We start from the raw sequence: 22,791 nt of genomic DNA on the forward strand, positions 1-22,791 counted from the left end.
AGTTCAGCATACAACCTGGAACGAGGTAGCCTGGAAATAACTCAGCCAACCAGCACTTTTAATTGCAAATTTACACCTTGTTTGCTTAATCTGCTTTTGTACCGATCAAACAAATGAAGTAACGTGCTAATTAGGGCGCTATGGAGGTACTGTGCAGATTTTATTCCCGTTTGACAGCACTGGGCTAACTAGTTTCCAGTTTAAACAAAGCTGCTGGCTGTAGGCTCATATGCTCTATCAAAATATGAGCGATATCAACCTCATCCAAGTTTACACTTCGATATAAAAATTGACATCCTTTAGTGAGCACTCAATAATGTAAAATCATGGCAACAGGAAGAACTTGTAAATCCATATTTACAGAGCTTGCGGAGCTAACAATCACATCACGAGTTTTGTGATGTCACCTCAATAAAAGTCAGGTGAGCCTATACAAGCTCGATCTTTAATTTGCTCAAGTTGTATCATCAATAATTTAAACACCTGGTTCTGACAACAAAGTCAGTATGTGAAATAAAAAATAGAATCTCTCAGTTTTGGTTGTATCATTTCTTTATATCAGGGGCTATGAATGATCTAGGCTTGTCGATGAAGGGCCAACTGCCTGACAGAGCAAAGAAAAGAGACGTCAACCAAATCAAAACAAACATCTGCACGGCAGATATAAAACACTGCTGCATTTGCACTAACACTAATCGTAATGTGACTATTTATGTGATTTTCCTGGGTTTGCTGTAGGGCCACAGACGAAATGACAGCAGATCAATCTCATTACATTTCTGTTCCACTGTGCAAACTGCTGCATCAAGAATACAAATCAGCCAAATCAAATCTCACTTCCTGGATTTCTAAGATGCCAGTCAATAATAAACACTCACTGCATTAATAGAATCTCAGCACCTCAAGTGCACATTAATAAGTCAGTACCCTCTACAGTTCTCGATTGCAGCCATCCTTTAATTGTTTAAATGACACCATTAGTAATGGTTTGAAGTCGCATGCAGCACGCATGAAATATGATTGGATTTTTGCATGAAGGCTGCATTAAATCCTGTAGCTTTAACTAACAGCATCTAGAATCTCCTGACTCTAGGCAGTTCAGTATCGAGCCAATAGAACACCATCTCCAATAAAGCATAATACCTACCATATACAAAGAGGATGTAGTCATCATAGGCCTCACCCACGCCATTGGATGCCACACAACGGTAGGTGCCATTATAGGACTTGTTGAGGTTCTCAATGTACAGGTCAGACCCAGTGACGACAGCGTGGGGTGGCACTTCCTCTTCTACTCTCAGCCAGTTGATCTGATGGGGACTGGACAGAATAAATACCACACACATCACTCACCCGCTGTCTACTCAACCTAGAAATCTTAAGTAAAGGTCAATCTGATATTGTCTGAGGAGAGCCATCGTCAGACGCTGTCTAATGATGTGCTTTATTCAGCATGGTAACAACCGGTAACATTTGAATAGTGCAATGAAATGTAAAGGTTAAGGGGGCGCTCTGGCCGCTGAAGCATGGTTATACAGCGCAGGATATGAAACTAAACTGACATGCCAGTGTTTTTGTGGCGTCCTGATGTACGTCCATCTGCGTGAATACTCACTGTGGTTTTCCTTCTGCAATGCATGTCAAATCTAGGTTGTCACCCTCTCGAGTTACGCCTTCAGGATACGTGACCACAATCTTCACTTCGGGTTTATCTGAGAATGAAAGAACCATCAATGACCTGCAGCACATTTATTCAAACAAAAGCTAATTGCTTATTGTCCTACAAAGTGAAGCACTGAGTGAAACGGGCTCCGAAATTAGAAGCAGCCAAAATGAACCATCGAGGAGGATGAAGTGACGATGTTCTGACACAGACAGGCTATAGCAAAATGTTTTTTTTTTTTTTTTTTTAATCAATGCTCGCCAATGATTACCAAAATGTCAAGCGGTTCCAGTCAAGCTTTCTCTTTATTTTCAAAGGTCACACAAAACAGTTGTCTACCTGATAAAAATTACATATTCGACACAGACTACAGAAGGGTACGTTAACCTTTTGTCGAAGTGTAACAGCATGTAAGGCAGCCTGGACCTCTTCCATCAATGCACAGTTTAAAGAACGTAAACATCATCTGTCATGACTGTCTCTCCTGGGCCACAGCACCAGTACTCTCTACTCTACGTCTCAGCGGGCTGGATTCACAAATACAGCAGGCTGTTGTAAAGCTGGGTGCTTTGCTGCTGTAGGCAACAGGTGACACTATCATGATTGAGTAAAGGGGTATCCTCTCAAAAGGCTCATTTACTCACAATGTGATGTTCAAAACTTTGTGAAAAACTGTATCTGCAAATCGTCCGGCAGTTAAAATGTCAGGTGATGTATCCCAGAGGTAAACGTGTCCACGTCCTGTTGCAGGCAGGCAGGCAGTTGCACTTACGTTTCCAAAGATGTGAACCAATGAAGCTCCAGCTCGTCCGAGCAAGATCAAAATTTCCATTTTATAGGATGAATGAAGTACAGCTTTGGGTCACTCACATAGGACGTCCAAGTGTCTTTGAGCCAGGAGGTCCCTTGCGGCTGGGTGGTCAACGATACAGTCCACTGTCACGCCATCGTCCTCTTTGGTGACAGAAAATCTCACCCGGCTGGTGACAGTAAACATCCTGTCATACGTCTCATCCACTGTTGCCTCGCCTAGAAAAATACAAGTATATAAGGTGAACAAAGATAATGGTTAACCTACAGGTTGTCCTCACTCAATGGTGTACTGGTTTAACGACGACTCGGTACTACGATGAGCAGAATGCACTGGCTGCAGAGTTGTGAGTGAGTACATACATGTACAGCATAATTGGCCGAAACATATCCAAAGATAAAGGTTTTTTGACAATGCAAAAATGTCGGCCAAGTTGTTGGTCAACGGGCGTTTCGTTTAACGACAAAATAGTTTAGCGACGGGGTCTTCGGAACATAACTCAGTCGTTAAGTGAGGACCACCTGTAATCATAACTGTATTCTGCAGTAACCCCAACCTGTAGTGACCATAATAAGCAATATTCAGATATTAAGCACGTACTGCTTGAAGAAGTGAAGTACTTTTACATGGCATTTACATTGATTACTATTAATTCATTACTTTGTTATGTCTTGTCCAAAAAAGACTTTAGGAGGACTCGTATGTGCCCCAGGCCTTCAATTCTGACAAGAGCTGCAACCAGCAAATATGTCATATAAAACTGTTAATGAATGCTCCTGCAGCTTGAGGGTTAAGCATTGTTGGGGCTAGCCCAGCAGTAATCTGCTACCCACAAGGCCCTAGGCTGTCAGAGGGGCATTCATTTAGAGAGCATTACAATGCCACAGGGGCACCGCATTAGCTGCAGTGCTGAGTGTGATGGTTTACTCGCACTTAATGAAGTGAAGAAATAATTACAACTCGACTCTGACCTGCAGCACACTTCCATTTCAGCCCTGTCACAGGGGAGCCTAGCTGGACTCAAGGAGGGCAAAACACTGTTGTTCCATTGCTGATGATCACAACACACACACATGCGGCCTCTTGATGGATATTAACCCCATGTAACATAAACCCACACCATGCACAAACCAGCCTGAAATTGTAAGTAAGTAAGCGGTGAGTGCACTTCAGGGCATTGCATCTGACCTCTGTGCAGCGGTGACCAATCAGAACACAACAAAAACAGTTTCAAGTCAGGATGACAGGGGCAGTCATCATCAGCCCAAGGTCGAACTGAGATACCAGAGGGCAACATAGGTGCCAGCTGGATCAACGTACAGAAGCACAACCAAGTCACTGGAATAGTTTTCAGAAACATCTATGGATTCCATGAACACCATCTGAAACCTCAGTCCAGGAGAGCACAGTCCTACAGCTATGATACTGTGCAACTCTACAATCATCTTCAGTAAAACCAGTTCTGTTGCAGTCATAGAATGCCGCCTTGTTACAGTCACAGAGCAATGTCTCCGTGTTAGCATTACATAATGTTATCAGCTTGATTTGATGCAAAAACATGCATGCTTTTCACTTCAGTCTCTCTGTTGCCTTCACTCAATCACTCAAGTGTGAAGCACCACACAAGGTCACCTAGTGAGGTCACTGAGGGTGCTCCTAATGACGTGAGTGGAGGGTTGTGATGAACAGCCATTATCCTCTCAGCCAATCATAGTAATTGTCTAAGACTAATCGCAGCACTGCACGTCTCATGGAAATAAATGTCATAGAAAAAACATGGTAGCGTTGGATGAAATGTTAAAAAAGATTACAATGCTATTGCTGTTAGATTTCAATACATGTCAAATATAATTTGCAACCATTGTTGATGATTTTGTACGGGACTTCAGAGAGACATGTTTTTTTTATAAAACAGCAACATATTTTCTTGAACTACGTTGTCTGTGTGGATATTCCTCAAAGTCCCAACATTTGACCTCTGCATGATGCAAAATACCAAAGAGAATTTCAAAGCATATTTCAAGGATAAAAGTGCTGCTTGCCATTTCAGTGTCATAAAAAAACACTAAATATGATTTCCTTCATTAATTTGGATCAAGATGATTAAAATAATATATATATATTACTATATATAGTCATGAAACCAATAACATTTGAATGCAAAGGAGACAAGTATTGCTGCAGAGATGCCAATCAAACACTTGTGAGCATCAAGCACTGATCAAGGCCAAAGAAATCAAGCATAACATCTTCTCATGGTGACATCTCCTTTCAGTCAGTTTCTAACCCGAGACCTCTGCCTGCCAACATGCTGAGCAAACTGTTTGATTGGCTTTGACAGAAAAGAAGCACTGGTATTACCATCAGTAAAACAAGCTGTGATTGGGATGATACAGAAAAGTCTTCTGAACTCGAGCCACATATGACTTAAGAACAAAATGACAACTGTACCACTGTTGGACTATGTTTACCAAGCCATCATTTCTGGAGGGTTTGCACACTATCTGTAATCCCTTATCAACAGTTAATACTTGAACACTTATCACTTATAAACCATTAATAAGAACAATGTTCAATGTGAATTTAATACAACAATAAAAATGACAACAATAATAAAACAACAACAACACCACTACTACTACTACTAATAATAATAATAATGAAATGTATACTTTTTAACATAAAAATGATCCTTTCTGTTTAGGTCTCACTCAAACAGATCCATCTGTAGGATCTTCACTCGATTTAGAACTGGAAACAATGCACCAGAATCTGGATTCAATAACGAATTTGTCCCAAGCCACCACGATGAATGTTTGCAAAACCAATTTGGCCATTTTTACTGTGTTAAAATTAACCCGCAGTACTCTTTCTCACACTTACAGCTGTCTTGGCAGCGCACAGACATTAAAACAACATTTGTTAAAACTCAGAAGCTAATGAAATGTTTAGCACATCCATAATGAGTAGTGATTGGTGTTTCCCGGGGTACGGGAGGACGTGACTCTCTAGCTTTTTTTATGTCTCCACTGCCACTATGGATTAGCCCCGCTCACCGCGTGAATGGCATTTTGCTGATCCGACCATCCCGTTGTCTTTCCCTCAACTCCACAACACTACACAATTCATAAACAGAAATCGACTTTGACTCCTGTAGGGATTATTGGAGGCACAGATGGCATTTAGTTTCACATTCGCACTTGCCTAAATATTTCATCTCTCAACAAGACAAATGAATCCTCTCCATTCATATATGCATATATGCATGCAATATGACAACAAACCCAACGATATCCACTTTGTGTACCTATGATATGACTAAAATGAATATCTCCCTTGCTGTACAATACTTTTGCAATGAATAATTGATGAGCCCTAATCACAACTGAGAGGTAATAAGAATGATTCACTGCCCCTTATTTTATACCCCTCTCTGCAAATGCCTAGAGCTGGCAAAAGGCACTGAAAAGAAATGTGCCAAAATGAGTTCATAACCATAACCAGATTAATTATGTATAGATGTTTTGAATTAATGGTTGCCTTGCCTTTAACATTTGACATCCTTCATCGTTTAGTAAATATCACATGTACTATTTGCACTTTTTTAGCGTCTCTGAAATTAACCCCACCAAATGAAGGGTGCATCTAAAAGCGAATGGTTTGTGCATTGTATGTGAAACATAACTTGTGCCTGGCTAGCAGCTCTTTTAGACATGAATGCAGAGTTTGATTGCGTCATGCTGCAGCTGAGCAGAGCCCTGGACATAGAATACTACATATATATGATTATATGTCAAGGATCCTTGTTTTTCATGCCAGCACTACATATTAACATATATAATTTCCTAAGGATGACGATGCTGAGGATGTTTTATGACTCTGTGGTCTCATCCTGTTTGCTGTAGTGTGCTGGGGCAGCAGACTGAGGGTAGCAGAAGCAAACACATCAGTGAAGCAGGTGGTATTGTAGGAGGTGAAACTGGACTCAGAGATTGTGATGGAAAGAAGGATACTTCAGAAACTAGGAAGCATCCTGGGCAACACCACCCACCCCCTCCATCAGCTCCTGGTACAATAATGGGGCACACGGACAATGAGACTGAGACTGGGACCCCCCCAAATTTGTATTGCTTTTTTCATATTTCTCAATATTACAGTTTTCGATTTCGATTAATGCACCATGTGCATTCTGTCAATTCCGTATGGCTGTGTCTTGCTGAGTGGAGCAATGTTGCTGATAGAATGTCCCTCTGGGATTAATAAAGTATTCTGATTCTGAAACACCACACAGCATGTTACCGCTTATTAATGTTGGACCAAACTTCATTTCTTGACATGGCAGAAACTTTTCCAGAGATGAGGCCTTGCAGGGAAATGAACAAGGGGTGCAGCACATGAAGCAAACTGGGAGAGGCTGTTATTCTACAGACCTGTCAGTTCTTCCTCCCCTTTCATCCATCTGATGGAGGCAGCTGGCTTGCTGCCCATTGCTGTGCAGGTAAGCTCCGTCTCGTTCCCTTCACTGACCATGTCCTCGCGGCTCTCGATGATGGGGCTGCCTGGCGGGACTGACCCACAGCAATAGCAACAATCAGAAAGACATTTATCCTACACTCATCCATACATTCCCAAGTTGACAATCTCAGTAAAAACAGCAAATAATAATTTGATAATGAGTATCACAAATGTATTTACACAGATCCAGTAACGCTACTCTGTTCTGATCCCTTGTAAATGCTGCATGCTAAAATAGATTTCAATGGGTTGAAGAGTCCTAATGACAATTAATAAAATGTTTTGAATTCTCGCACAATATTTTTCTGGATAAAGTACGATTTTTAAAGTTGGGTTTATATAAAAAGTTTAAGTTCTTCTTTTTAAAATTAATATTACAATTTACTTTGATTAAAATGATTTAATTGCACAGAAGTAAAAGATAATAGAAACATTTATATTCAATGATTCATTTCCAGAGTCAGTCCCATTTCCACACGTGCAGAAAGTTTCTGCTCGAGGTAGCATCCTTTGTTTTTTTTATCCTTTATTTGGTTAAAAGCTGGGCAGCATGTTGGAGTGGTGGTTAGTGCTGTTACTCAGATCAAGAAGGTTTCATGCAGCCACATAAAACTACAGTAAGTAAAAACAAACTTTTTTAGTTGTCTTCATGCATGAAATAACAAACATTTCATATGTCTTATACTCTGAAATTTAACTTAACTTTGCCAAAGTTATATAACTGCATAATTAGATCAGACGGTCACAATACTATATAGAGATATAATGAAATTGTTGTTCTCAATAGCTTTCGCCAGTCAGAGCAGAAAACTTGCTGATCTCAAGTTACTTGAAAGAAAAAAGAAAGTCACTGGGGTGCTTATTTTAAGGACTCTTCAATACAGTTCTTGATTCAGAAATACTGCATCTAGTTTACAATTGTACAACTAGAGTAATTACTTTAAAGTGCTTTTAATTCCATTCAATCCCCCAGGATGTCTGCATGTATAATAACGCTTAACTAGAATAATTTCACTCCAAAGCATCAAAGTGTGGCGCAGCTGACTCTCAATGGGGAATCGTTTGGAGGAGCCAAGTCAACATTCACCGGGATCTGCAGTGTCAACACAGCTGCCAAAATCAACGTAGTCTGAGCCATCAGTTTCAGCATCTGCTCCTTTTCGTTACGCTGCGAACACGGCGAGATCCTAATTGGCTGACATTTTGTTTCAGTTGTTACAAAAAGCAGGTTCAAAGATGACTATTTTTCCTATTCCCCGTCTTAAATAGAGCGGGAGACAATGGAAACGTGTTCGAGGAGGAGTGTGATGCGTGTGGGAGGTTCACAAATGTACCCTCACACCTACCCAGGACAGTGATGTCTGCATAGGCTTCCTGGGGAGGATCTGTGTAGAGCTGGCACACATAGCGTCCCTCATCGGAGAGTGACACATTGGACAGAGACACCCGCAGTTCGTTGTCAGAGAAATTCACCAGCTGGAACCGGCTGTCCTTCAGCGCTGTGGGAATACATGTGAGACAGAGACGGTAAGGATAGTGCAGGGACATGAGCAGGAGACATGGGGGGGGGCGGCAAAGGGAAGTGGAGAGGAGTGAGAATGAGAGATGGGATAGGAGAAGACAAAGGAGACAAAAGGAGAAAATGAGGCAGAGGGCAGAGAGTTGCGCCCTTGTGTGAGCTTTCTCCTTAATTGAGTGAAAGAAAAGTGACTTTCAAAATGATTCATATAAGTTGATTAATAAAGTAGCTTTCCAGTTCACAGAGCAAAGACAGAAAGTGTGAAGGCTGCTCAAGATGGGAACTCTTGAAATGGACTGGCATGTCATGGGTGATTGCACCAAACCCACGTATTCCAGAAAAAGGAGAGGCATTCAAACATACATACAGGTAATGAATGAAATCACAGCACAGAGGTGCAGGATTGGATGCTTCAACCCCGAAAATCAAATCGGGCCTGGAATCTGTATAAAAACGGAGGCATCGAGGATGGATTTCCTTTTAATGTCGTCGAACTAGGCTGGCGAGTTTTTACTTTGCCTCTCATTTGAGTCAGCCCTCATCCTGGAGCACTATTTTACATAAACAGCTTGGTTTGAGTTGATTGGGAGTCCTTTTGATGTTTTGACCGGCCTCTGTGAGGTAGTCTCTCTACATCTGTCAAGCTAATGAACTCTATTCATCCTCTGTTTAAAGTACAGGGAGTTTGTTATCCCCTTCAGGATTTACACTTAATGTTACGATCATTACCCAAGGTCTCGGAGCAGCATCAACATGAAACCTCCTCCCCTGATGTACCTGGGAGCCCTTTGAAAGGGAAGCAATGACACTGATGCACTTTGAGAGCTGAAGCACCTGCAAAGGAGGGCGACCCTTCACCTAAATAAAGCAGGCTGAAGACGCTGTTCCATAACTGGTTGACTGCTTACACAACAGCGCGGAGGGTTATCTATTTCAAATGTCGTATTGGTTTTTCATTTATTAATATATAGTTCTTATTCCTCTGTTTTCATATCATTTCACACAAAAAAATACGTGCACGTATGAGGAGACCAATTGCTGATTACATTCCTTGAGATTAATCTGCTGATTATTTTCTCAGTTCTAATCATTTAATCGAAAAGAAAATATCTGAAAATAACATCTCACAGTTGCTCAATTCCCACGTTGACAGCTTGTTTGTCAGACCAACGGTCCAAAACCCACAGTTATTTAGTTCAGACCAACAAAGCAGAAAATTGTTCGCATTGAAGCTGAAGCCAGTGAATCCCAAAAGTTTATTGAGGAAAAAAAAAAAACTAGGAAATTATTAAATGATTAGCAAAACGTGTTCTCGGTTGATTTTCTCTTAGCCAAACAGCTCAGCTAATTATTTCAGCTTGTTTTGTTCCAATGCCCTCCTTAAAGATCACAAGAAATGTGTCTTGCCATATTTCAACATTTTGTATTTCGGTGCAGTCTGTATTTTCACCCTTTATGTTGCTCCTCTTATGATTATTATTATTCCCGAGCCGGGGGTTACGTAAACACCAGCGTTCGTTTGTTTGTTTGTTTGTCTGTCTTTTAGTAACATAACTCAAAAGTTTAAGATGGATCTTGATGAAATCTTCAGGAAATGTTAGGAATGTTATCAGGAACAGATGATAACATTTTAGTGATGATCCAGAAAAGAGAAGTCTACCATTCTCTTGCTGTTGGTGTGGTTCTGTTTCTATGTGGCTTCCACTTCACTTACAGTTGCTGCTCTTGTAGCTCCTGTTGCATCTCTGTGTCGCTGCTGTTTGCTTGTTTGGTACAACAACCTGCCAAAGTATTGAGCAGCCCTTTTGACAGGTAACAATGTCTCTGGCTGACGTGGTCTCGGCAGAAACAGCAGTCCTTTAGGAACCGAGCCTAAAATAATAGCATTGTGGGGTTTGCTGGACCCCCCTGCCCTTACAGGGAACATATCCAAATAAAACATATCAGAAATCAGATTTACATTTGGAAATACTCAAAAAACGAATTAAAGGAACTCTTAATCATCACAGTTAAACACCGGGTATCAATCGGCCCATGGAGGCAGCACATGCGATTATGAATCAGTTTCACCTGGTTGAATGAACATGAGGACATGGAGAGCCAAAAGCAAGGCAACCCCCCAAAAAGGAAATGGTTTTGCATCTGGAGCTCACAGGCAATGACTCTGTCCTCATGAGGCGGTACAGGGTTCCTTCTGGTGCAGGACAATGCCTGGTCTGTGTAGGCAGTTTCTGAATGATGAAACCATTGATGTCACGAACTGTTCCCCGTGTTCCTCTGGCCTAAATCCCATTAAGCGCCTATGAGACGTTATGTACCCGTGCATGTGATTCCTCAAAGTACCACCACGGGAGCTCACTGACGCCCTGATCCAGGTCTGGCAGGAGATCCCCCAGGACACCATCTGCCAACTCATTGGAAGCATGCCCAGACGTTGTCTCGAGTGCGTACAGGCACGCAAAGGCCATAGACGGAACTTGGTCTCATAATGATGATGAAATTCATGCAAATTGGATAAGTCTATGATCTCAAATTTTTGCTTTTGTTTTCAGTGTGATTTTCAATTCAGCCCTAAATGGGTTGATGATTTCTGTTTTCCATTGAATCTTGTAAAGTCTTCTTTTTCTCAACAAACTATACAGAACAATTTTCCACTTGAGGAGTTTGTTTATTAGGATATGATGTTCAATTTCCCAAAATGTTTCTGAGCAGTGTAATTTTAGAATACACAAAAAAACCTTTTGTGTTTTGTATTTCACATTGGAACTACGTTGACCAAGGGAGAGCAACACATGTCCGCGTGAGAAAGATCACTAGCAAACACTAATAGTGGGCAGCCCAGTGGTGCAGGTGCTCATACTGTCGCCTCACAGCCACAAACTCATGGGTTCAAATCCATCTGGGATTTTTCCATGTGGAAATTTCATGTTCTCTGCATGGATTCTTCCCAGCATCAGTCATACAAAACAGAACAAGTATTTAAAATGAATGAATACTAAAAGCTTCATCGTTGGATCTCATTAAAATGTAAGAATTAATTAGTCCTTATTGTTGACTTGAATTGAAAAAAAAAAACACAATTACTCCCAGTGTCTATTACTATCTACCAAGTATCTATCTACTCCATGATATCATAATAATTATTTCCAAATTGTTGAGCACAGCATGACCTAAGCTGTGTATGAATCCATTCTTCTCTACCGTACTCAGACAGCTTTGGGTGTTTTTGTAGCAATATGACAAAGATGTGTGTTCAAACTCCCTTGACGCTCTTAGGAAGCAAGGAAATGGAACACACGTCTCACTAGCTAGACTTGTGAAAAAACAGCTGGGATGTAATACAGACTGAAATGAAGGGTGTTACTCATTCACCTTGAATCTTGGCTCTGATCCCAGATCCAAACAAGTAGAAAAGTGGAGAAAAAAAACTCCCCTCGAAGTAGAAGCTGTCCATATGCTCATGCATAATCATAATGTTCAATATCCTGATCTGAGAGATTATCATCAAATCGAACTGTGACAAGGACACAGAAGCGTTTGCATTACAGTAGTACTCTGTGTTATCTCATTTATCTTGCTGCATTCTGAACTTAATGACTTCTGTAAAAGAGTCAAAAACTTAGACAAAATGAAAGATATGGATGGTTTCGTTTCGATAGAGATACCTTCATTGCTACATCAAACTGTGAGATTCCTTTAGCACAGGATGCCTGAAAATACGAGACCTTCACAAAAACAGAGATCATTTTCTTTTTACATTTTAAAAGCCTCTTCAGAGTAGTTAGTAATATTAACTTCAGCAAAATCGGTAAAAAAGCAAACAAAAATTCTCCTTTGTGAAATGTATTCACACGACAAGTCAAAAAGCAGGCGGGAAGTGGAAAAACAAAAGTGTGGGTGTTGTGAGTGCAGTCGATCGCAACAAGGGCCGTCTTCTGATTCCTGAATGTGCTTTGAACGCATTGCTTCAGAATAAACAAAGTGATGACTAAGCCTGAGGAGGCTTTCATAATTCTACTCCTGATACATACTATTACTGCTATCAATGAAACTGTTTACCTGTGAAATTGTCCAATCAGATGTGCTTGAGTATTTTATGACTTCCCCATTTTATTATTATTACTTTAAGTAGTCGTAGTAGGAGGAGTGACAATACAAATGGTAATCTTTCTATTGCAATTGCTGTTGTCTGTCTGTCTGTCTGTCTGACCCTCGTTCCTCTTTCACGCCAATAGTCCACCTTGAGTGTTGGATCTCAGAGAGTTTCAGTTTTGCGGCGGGAAAACCGATGCACAGTAACCAATGTGTTCGCAGGAGACATATTTAACACGGTGTCTGAGGCACTGGGACTCACGTCTAACATCTTTAAAGTAGATGGTCTGCCTGTTGGGGTTGAGCAACTGGATGACTGAGTCGTCGTTGTTCTTCACTCTGCAGCTGATGGTGGCCATCTCCCCCTCGATCACCGATATGTTGTCAGTTGCCAGGTTCTGTCCTTCAACTTTACGAAACAGAAAAACAAATGCAGATCATGTGAAAGATCATTTTTTCCTAACCTCCGGCTGGATATTTACAGCCTATCAAATATTTGTATATTTCTTGCAACAGGAACTGCGTGTAAACACATGCCCAGTGTGAAGATGTTTGCAGCCATGTCTAATCCTTTTAATATAAGAGCCATGTGCACTGTTTGTCACTATTGATCCCCCCTCCAGCTCAGAGTGGAATCTGTGAGTCAGTGCCAGATGGGCTGTAAGCTCTGCTGCCCACGAAGGTAAGGAGCGAGGAGAGGGTAGAGGAACAAATAGGCAAGGAAAGAGTGCAGGAAAGTGCCAAGTTGTAGATATGGCAGGGCGGAGGACGAGAAGAAGAGAAAAAGGGGGAGTTAAATAGAGAGGAAGACAGAGATGAGCCGGGCTGGATGCTGTTTATGAGCTGAGCTTTATCAGAGCCCTCCATCTGACGTTCCATGTGACCAGAGTGCGCTCCGTGTGCTCAGCTGCTCTGTTTTGTATCTCTTGGAATACAAGTCCTGTAAGCATCTTTGCTGCTCTCTGCACACTGACGTTCTTCCCACAGACAAACCCTGGGACCTTGTTATCGTAACTTACACTTCACATCAAAGCCCTCGCATACAATGCCTGGCTTTATTTCCCTCCCGTCTTTTAAGAAAAAAGAGGGAGAGAATCAAAAGTCACCTTGTACTTTAAGGAACATTTATTTGTCCAGAGCCAAAAAAAAAAGGAGCATGGAGAATAGGTTTAAATGCCTCTGATTCACAGCAGTGAAGATCAACACTCTCAACTGCAGCCACAAGCAAACATCAAAAGCACATTTACATGCCGGAGTTGTCAGACACCTCTATGGCATTCTGACCTGCACTTTGTGATCGTGATAATGGGAACAGACAGCCAAACTAACATGATTCTAAATGAACTCTGGGAATCTGTCAAGGAATACGAAATTCACCTCCTGTAGAGAAAAAGCTCCTCAGACCTGTCTGATGCAATGAGAGCGAGACATTTCATTCTGCTCTGCTGCCAGGAGAGGTTCAGGACAAGAAGGTAAAAACACACGTGCATTATGTCCAGGAGCCCATTCTTTATTTTGAGTTTGTGTTAACTATGTGTTAAAGTGCTTTTATATCATTTGATGCAGGAACACAATAAATTTAACTGCTTTATTCCGCTTCAGGGTTCACCAGGTTCAAACCTTCCAACGAACACTAAGGGCAGAGTTCCAGCACGGGAACGCTCTGTGGTCGACTTCTAAATGTTAGCATTGTTGCAGTCCAGCAGACAGAGCGGTAGGCTGTGGTAAATATTGTCCTGAGGAAGCATTAACAAAAAAACAAAACATTATTGACATTATTACATTATAGACACACGTGGGCAGCAGGGTGGCACTTTTGTATTAGTGCTGTACTCTAATACAGGGGGGGGGGGGGGGGGGTAGTAGCAGGTATGTAACAACATGATGTTATTACAAGGACCTTTGGTGTTGAGATGCCTTTAAAAAGACTAAAGTTGGACACGGTTTCCCCTCGAGACATGACCATACAGCTAAAAAGATGCGTGTATACTAAACTTGCAATAAAAAAAAGCTAATAAACTTTGCTCATATTTAAATATATACAATCAATAATATGTCTGACCAGGATAAAATTATTTCCTCTAAGCCCTGTGGAAATACAGTAAAAATTGGTTGAATTCCAGATAATGTTTACGTGGCAACCCAAAATATGAAAACCTGCAATAACCTATCGTGCTCTGGAGCTCCTCCATGCACGCACTAATTGTTGCCGAACACAAAGGGAAAGCAATGTGAAGCGTTTTGATGTCTATTTTATTTTACCACTCTAAAAGTAATATATTTGGCAGTCAAACCAGCCGCGGCGCCTCAAAGCAAGGTTACTCCGCTCCCAATCTGTTGGACTGAGAGGAAGGGAAAGCAATGGATAAATCCTCCATAAGGTTTTGCAGCCCCAAGCAAGGTTGGTTCCCCTCCAATATCACAGCCTCGGCTCATCTCCAATTCAAAACACACATAAATAACGTTGCTGTGATTAGCAATGCCATCGAAGAGAAAACAGGGCACTTTGTGGAACATGGAGGGTTTTTGCAATTGGAGTAAACATTTTCAATTGCCTCAGCATCCTGGTCATGATTGGGTGCAAATGAGGAGAGCCAGTCATTAATTCTGGACGGTGGGCGTGGGGGAGGGGGCAGGCAGAGGAATGGTACAGATGACTGGCTGATAAATTCATAGTCATTCCAGCAGCTGTCTGGACGAGTAAAGTGCCTGTATCTCTACACATGGCTGCCCTCCTGTTCCTGCATCACAACATACTGAATGAAACAGTCGGAGAAAAACACAGAGCGTCAGAAGTCTGTACGTCCCCTTGGAGCGTGCATGCACAATCTGGCATCAAGTGTCTGGCTCGTTTCATCAGCCGTACTCAAAATGCTAAACAGCACCTACCCCCCCGACCAATTTGGCCAAAACTTGACGAAATAAAAAAAAATTAGCAGACCGGCTCCTGCAGCAGAAGTTCAGAGACCTTTGAATCAAGTTGTTTCTCTCTTTGAACTTTCCCTCTTGTTTTCAAATCAAAAGACATGAAAGGGGAACCAAAAAAGCAGGACGGCCAGCCCCCCCGCCCCCAAACCCTCTCCCTTGAGTCGCCGCTGACTGCAGCCATCATGTCCTTTCAAGGAACAACCGGGACTACAGACTGTCATTAACAATAAAAGTTTCCCCTGCTCTTCCTCTGATGCCATCATTTACTGCTATGGCTCTTTATCCTGCTCGGTCATTAAACCCTGATCCTCATGATGAAATACTGTTTAAAGGATGTTCCCAAGTCAGGCTTCTGTCAGGGTAAAATTAGTGCAAGGCCTTTTTCACCCCATACCACAAAAGGGATCAAACATTTCTTACCACTCATTTGATCATGTTTTTCTTTTCTTTTTTTTATTCAAAGTCAAGCACTCTTCGAAACTCAGCCGAGCTGTGTTTTATAATGATGCCACAGCATAACTTAAAAATAGGATTGTTAGTCATTAAAATAAATATTAAAAAAATATATAAAATTTAATGCAATATTGTAAAGACAAATCATGTATATCACAAAACATATTAGTAAATGTAAAGAAATAAAAATGACTTTCTAAATTAAATACAAAATAAATGAAATGCAGTTGCTTGAATCATTTATCAAAGATTAAATGAGATTATCTGCGTTTTTGTTCAAAAGCCTAAAATTACCAGCATTCAAAACTACATTACTACCAAATAGAATGAATAAAAACAAGGGAAATGGTGTTAGCAAATGGGTTATTGGCAAATTATAAAGTATCATCACCTTTGTATTTGCGGTTTCCAGTGGGTGAAGAATATTCACATTGAATATTTACTTAACTAAAAATAGTGATAACACAATGTGAAATGCAAAATCCAAAGTGGTCTTAATTGGTTTATTTAGCCTAAGGAGAAGGAGCATTTTCTAAACCTATAAATAAACCCTTAATTCTTCAGATTGTTAGATTTTCAATAAACAAGGACAGAATGTTTTCTGGAACCGTGGAGTGAATTAAAGGTATGTAGGGGAAAAGAAGTAAAAAAGTAGCAAGTAATTTAATTACTCGAGCAATATGTGGCATAAGTAATAAATCTTTGGCCATGATGAGATCATCAGAACAACACCATCAAGTTAATTACATTTAAGGACATTTTGCACTGGTCATCATTTCTGAAGATTAAATTATCCCATGCTTTTGGTTTCTGGACATTTTTAAATATATTCTTTTTCACCTCAGCTGCTCTTTGAGTAGAAAAATAAATGTTTGCATGTTGATACACTATAAGAAAAGGTTAGCGTTAGCATTAGCTGAAACTTGAAAATGTTATAACATGGTTGTCAATTCATTCAGTTATTTTTATTACAAGAAATAGTCACAACACTTTGTTTGATTTTCGTATATGGTATTTGATATGTTGGTATAATGAGTGCAAATCCTAGCACCATCAGAATAAAGACTAATTCATAACAAGGCAGCCAAATGAGCTGGACAGAAATGTATATTTATTTCCCACTACCTTTTTGAAAATGTAACAAAGTGAGGTATTGCAAAGTGCACAGATTTCTCTTCTGTCCTGAAAATAAGATAAACATACGACCAACCACTAATATAAATCTGCACAGATAAACAGACTGCCACGGAGAGCCCATCAACAGACACAGACAAAAGCAAGGGCTTCCAAATGAACAGCAGGGAGCAAAAAGAAGACGTACCTGTCACGGTTTCAGCAGCTCCTGTTGCAGCGCAGACATGGACATGGAGAGAAGAGAAGAAAACAGACATTTTGGTGAGCAGACAGACAGAAAAGCCAATATTCCACTTCTAAAAAAAAAAAAACTTTGAATATTTCCTAATGTGTTAAATTCATTAAATCAAGCTGAAAAAAATTGCTGCTTGTGCACATTGTTGCCATTAATTGCACTATAAAAAGGCATCCCGAGTTACTTCAAGCAAAACCAAACCAAACATTGGAGTCCTAATGCTGACATAAGGAGACATTTCCTCTCTTCAACCATTTCTTATAATAATACAGAGGTATACAGGGAATATGTCCCTGATTGAAATTCCAGTCAATCCCCACTGTGGAGCAGCCACTGCCTCCCCCGGGACCTGCGATGTATCCTGGAGAGGAGCGCACCCATTCGGAACCAGACTGGCATCTCACAGGGCATGGGAGACTGGCATGCTCCCAAGTCCCTGCAGCAGTTCTCAGGGCCCTGCACCCTCAGGAGAGCTGCCATCATTCATTGTCTGCTATTCATAAACAAGCCCTTTTTCTTCCTCTCTCCCTCCTCCTTCACACGCTGCTCCTCTCCTGCCTCTTGCTGCATATCTATACCTACCATTTTTATATTTCACATACCATCGTATATTATATTGGCATCTTGAAACTTCACTCCAGCTGTGAGCAATGTGAGCTGATTGTAAAGTATGTTGCGGTGACTCCATATCTAACTTGTCACCGGCAGCTTAATAAGGGCGAAAGGTATGACACATGTCCTTGTTATACTCCTTTGTGCATTTTCAACGTGTCAGCAGTTCCCTCTGGAAAACGCCGCGTGCAACAAATTGCACATGTTGGGAAACGCATTTTGAACATCGTCCAAAATCTCAAGGCTCTGCATCTTCCAAACCATTGGGTGTCAGTCAAAACTGTATTTTTATTGCACCATAATTCAGCATAACGAGGCATCTGGGGCGATTGTGCCTGAGACGAAAGTGGTTTAAAAAAAAAAAAACTGGCCAGAAAGAGAGAGGTTCACAGCCAAACTTGCCTCCTAGTCCAACCAGCCCAGAGGACAGTCCATTATGAGGCTTTTGAGCTGCTTAATTGCCAGGTAATTATGATGTTGTTGCAACATTATGCAAATGAGTAATTATGATGTTGTACATATTTGTCCTGGTTATATGTTATAAGAGTGTAACTGAGGGGAAATGCTCTGCTATAACACCGGGACATCTCAGCGTTCAATCAGCCGAGACCTATATCTAAACAGGGAGACTTGTGATATAGTGTGGTGACACCTTCTCTAACCCTGCAGTGTGAGCCACTTCCTGCTGGTGGCCTCACAAGGGGCTATAAATAGCTTTGTGGTGTGTCTGCCATGCTCCTGTTCACTCCCTTGTACCTGCAGCACATTAGGTGGAAGTTATGAGGTGCCGGCTCGACTCTGATTAGATGTCATGGCTGTCGCTCTGCTTAGACAGTGCTGACAGACAGATTTCTGAGGGAGCGCTTGTGAGCGCAGAGCGCAGACATTGCACCAATCTGTCAGTCACGTCGGATGAGATCGAGCAGGCCAACCGTCCTCCAAAGGATGTCTGTCCTTGTCTCCTCACCTTGTCTCCTTTTTTTTGTACAAATCTCAAAACTCCCCTTGTTCTGCAAGGGAGCATCATTTTCAGAAACAGAATGAGGAACGTTGCTCGCTTTCTGTTCAGAAATGCTGCATTTCCTCCTGCATCATGATTTCCATAACAACTCAGGCTCTAAATACTATAATAATAATAATAATAATAACAATAGTAAATATGTAATGTCCTTACAGAGTGGATGTCTGTGAGGTAAGATTGGCACACAGAGTATTTCTTTCTCTCTCTCTCTCTCGCTCAGTCTCTCTGTCGCTCAGTAAAAGCAGTGGGGTAAAACTAATGAGGCAACATTTCGTCTCAGTACTAGTGCGTCGCCTTTGAATTAATGTCCTCCCTTTCAGGTAAAACATTCCCTTGCTTATTAATGCTCATGATCTGCAGCTTGTTGCATGTCAACCTCGCGTGTGATCACGCCACATAAAGAGGACACAACAGAGTCGGATGACAGAGCTCAATGCAACTGTGTGAGGAGCGATTCTGTCTCGTTATATGTGGCCCACTGCGTTTTCATTTAATTAGAAGGATCAGAGGTGGGTTTCAAACTTTTTCTCTTCAAGGAAATCGGGCGGAAAAGCAAGCTCCTGCAGCGTGGACCCAAAAGACACAGCAGATCATTAAGGCTAAGATAAAAAACAAAAGTTTCTTAAATAAAAAGAAACAGAGTCCGGCACCATATGCCTGACTTTGTTGTCAAGGGGATTCACATTTTCAAGTCAACATAAAAGGCAGAATATAACAAAATGTGCATGTGAGCAAATCATCTTCTGTTCATCATGTTCATCTTCTATTAATCGGTGGACTAATAACTGATCATTCTTTTGTCTTTATTACAGCGACAGCAGCCTCTCAAGTGATTCAAATTAAACAATGTAGTGCTTTCTAATCTTCTATATTAGCAAACTGAACATTTTACTTCATTATTATCCTGTTTATTGTCTTAAAATTATTTTGATTGTAATTGTCCACTGGTTTCTGACCTGTAACAGACTAAACACTAATTGTGAAAATAGATGTCAGATGCTAAGAAAAATTGCTCCAATTTGTTTGCGGTTTAGACGAAGACCGGATTCAAAGCTCTGATAAAGCTGGAAGGCAAATCTCCATCTGAGAATGTGTAAGATTACAATTGGAAGAAAAAGTAGTAAGTAGTAGTAAGAAGTTTAGTCTAACAGAAGGCAAATCTCCATCTGAGAATGTGTAAGATTACAATTGGAAGAAAAAGTAGTAAGTAGTAGTAAGAAGTTTAGTCTAACAGATAAAGCATTTATTTCTGTTATTATCTGATACTGTTATTATCAGCTGTCAGGTCTGGCTAATAATGAATAAAATCAGGATTTCATAAAATACTCACCTGCAAGCAATACAGGGAATACTCATATTACATACCCCCCGAGTGGACTAAAAACACATTAATCTGGTCGGCTAACAGGAGATGGAGAGTGTTGCTGCTCGATAAATTGTAACAGAGAGGAGATTTTGTAAATATCCCCACAGAGGAGGTTAATTGCTGGCTGTTAATGGGATTTTCTTGTAAATGTCCAATCTATGACCTGAATGTTTTTGCTGTACTCGCGAAAAGCCGGGAGGACACGTGCATCTGAAGACAGACAGATTAAGGAATAATCCTTCAGAAATGCTGGCAGATAAAAGCAGATGCATTGAATTTGTTGGCCTGCTTCCACGTATTGCTATGGGCTTCTAATACTGCACATAAATAGCAAAAGACAGATGCTCTCATGAATAAAAGTCTAAATTAAGCCATCAGTAATGTCTTTCAAAGGAAAAAGAAAGGTGTGTAGTCTCATTAGCGTACAAGGCTGGGTCTTATTAGTCGCATCACAAACGAGATTGTCTCCGCAGCTGCCAAAAAGAAGAAGAAGAAGAAGCTGCAAACAGCAACCAGCCACCCTAATGACAGCTCAGGTAGTGTTCAGTCCTTACAGTCATGTCAAGAAAAGAGGAGCGCTAGCTCATTTCTGACTACTTTAGACACCAGACTGCTGCTCCACACAGCCTCTGCACGACAGACACAAACGCTCTCCCTGTTACGCCGCATCAAAATGCAAGAAGAAGAAAAGAGGCAGCGGTGGCTTTCTGTCACGGTCACACATCTATCAAACGGTAATTTGACATAATAAAGCAAAGCTATTCTCGTCACAGAGCGGCTAAGGCATAATCTCAACATAATAAGACGCATAGTACAATGGCACACTATAAAGTAATGCTGATTGTGACAAATGCAGTAACTTCAGAGGTCTATAAATCACAGAGCAACTGCATTTGCTGCGAGGTGCAGCGACTCCCTCTTCCCTAACAGGCACAGTGATTCACTGTTATAAGCAGTTGACTAAAGCATGGATTTAAGTGCATCCACAACAGCGAGCCACGCAGCATGGAGACGTTCCTGCTCAAAGCCGGTGCAACGTCTGGAAAAGTGACACATCCCATCTCTTTCGGATCGCCTATTTATATGACGGTGCATCTTTTTGTGTGTGTTTTTTATGCCCCCTTCAGAGGTGGCAGGCACAATGGAGCCTCTTTTTCAGAGCCTTGTTCTCATCTCTTTTTTTTTTTAAAGTGAAAGCTGTGACAGGAAAGCATGCATTCGTTACCACAGGAGAGAAAGCGAAGCTCTGATACAGCATGCAGGCCTGCCCGGAACGAAACACAGGCACAAAGATACGAATCAAAGTCTCGCAAAGAGTCTTGAGGGAGGAATTTTTGTTATTCTAGAGACGTATAGTTGCCTGGAAAACCCGCACAAGCATTATTCACGAATGTAATGCAAACGTGTGGTGTGTGTGTGTGGGTGTGTGTGTGTCTGTGTGTGTGTGAGAGAGAGAACCGTCAGCCAGTCATATCTGCTTAATCACTATGAAGGTGTGTACAGTATGTGTGAGGGGTAATTAGAACATTAGGAGACGCTTATGACAGACTTGTCATCGCCTCAGCCTGCCCGGTGGAAAGGAAGTGGTCAGAAGAGTAAGAGGGGGGGTCCGGCAGGGTCAGCAGACAGCTGGTACGCCACCACTCACTGCCTGGAAGCTCTCAGATAATATTAAAACACCGGGGCCTCGGCCAAGACGCACCCTCATTTATGGGATACACAACACTGTAATTTGTTATCCTCTCATAAAACTTCTATTGTTTTTTGAGGTTGCTTAAAATCTTGAAATATGAGAACATAAACACAAAAAAGGCAGAAATAAAGTGCCATTGAGGTAATTGAGGTTATTTTGTAAAAACGTGTATTTAGAGCAAAGTGCTTGTTGCTCTCATCTTTTTACGCTCCCACTTTCCTCTTTAATAATGATAAATCTGTGCCGTCTGACACCTCCTGTGTGTCTGTCCCCAGCAGAGAGAGGCTCTATTACAGTGTGAGACATATTAAACACATCCCCCCCCGATGCTGATGACCTTGGAGATGACATACCATTAATTGTACAGATAGATTATTATCATCACAACAATAACATGGCTCCTTTTTTGGGGCGGGGGGGTCCACTCTCCGTGACACCTGTGTCCTCTCTGAGCAGCCTCTGCTCATGCACTCATGAGCACTTCCATCAGCCCGAAACGTTAACTGCATCCGGGGACGCTAAACACGCCCATTTGTTTGCAGTTGTAATGTCTTTTGTGTGCCTCAATCAGGCACCTGTCAGATACACACCTGCTACCGCTGTGCTAACTGAAAAGGCAGGAGGAAGGCCTTTTGTTTCCTCACAGAGTGTATAATCAGTGCGTTGTTTCCAATCTTCTGCCGCCATTTTTCAATTTCCCATTTTCCTTTTCTCACTCAAATCACTGCTATCAATCAGGTTCATGTTTT

At 41.3% G+C, this 22,791-nt stretch overlaps 1 protein-coding gene across 1 annotated transcript in view; it reads right to left on the reverse strand.

Annotated features, from left to right (window-relative positions):
- The window catches only part of LOC137915381 (cell adhesion molecule 1-like), a 34,235-nt gene extending 16,405 nt beyond the window's left edge, over positions 1-17,830 (reverse strand). Inside the window, exons 1-8 of the mRNA XM_068758718.1 lie at positions 17,728-17,830; positions 17,303-17,323; positions 12,863-13,009; positions 8,336-8,488; positions 6,905-7,042; positions 2,534-2,692; positions 1,616-1,712; positions 1,148-1,320 (exon numbers count right to left, since the gene is read on the reverse strand). Coding sequence (XP_068614819.1) covers positions 1,148-1,320; positions 1,616-1,712; positions 2,534-2,692; positions 6,905-7,042; positions 8,336-8,488; positions 12,863-13,009; positions 17,303-17,323; positions 17,728-17,830 — 991 coding nt within the window. The remainder of the gene's footprint in view (positions 1-1,147; positions 1,321-1,615; positions 1,713-2,533; positions 2,693-6,904; positions 7,043-8,335; positions 8,489-12,862; positions 13,010-17,302; positions 17,324-17,727) is intronic.
- Between the last annotated feature and the right edge of the window lie 4,961 nt (positions 17,831-22,791).

Source organism: Brachionichthys hirsutus, unplaced genomic scaffold, assembly GCF_040956055.1.
Source record: "Brachionichthys hirsutus isolate HB-005 unplaced genomic scaffold, CSIRO-AGI_Bhir_v1 contig_992, whole genome shotgun sequence".
Classification (NCBI taxonomy): Eukaryota; Metazoa; Chordata; class Actinopteri; order Lophiiformes; family Brachionichthyidae; genus Brachionichthys; species Brachionichthys hirsutus.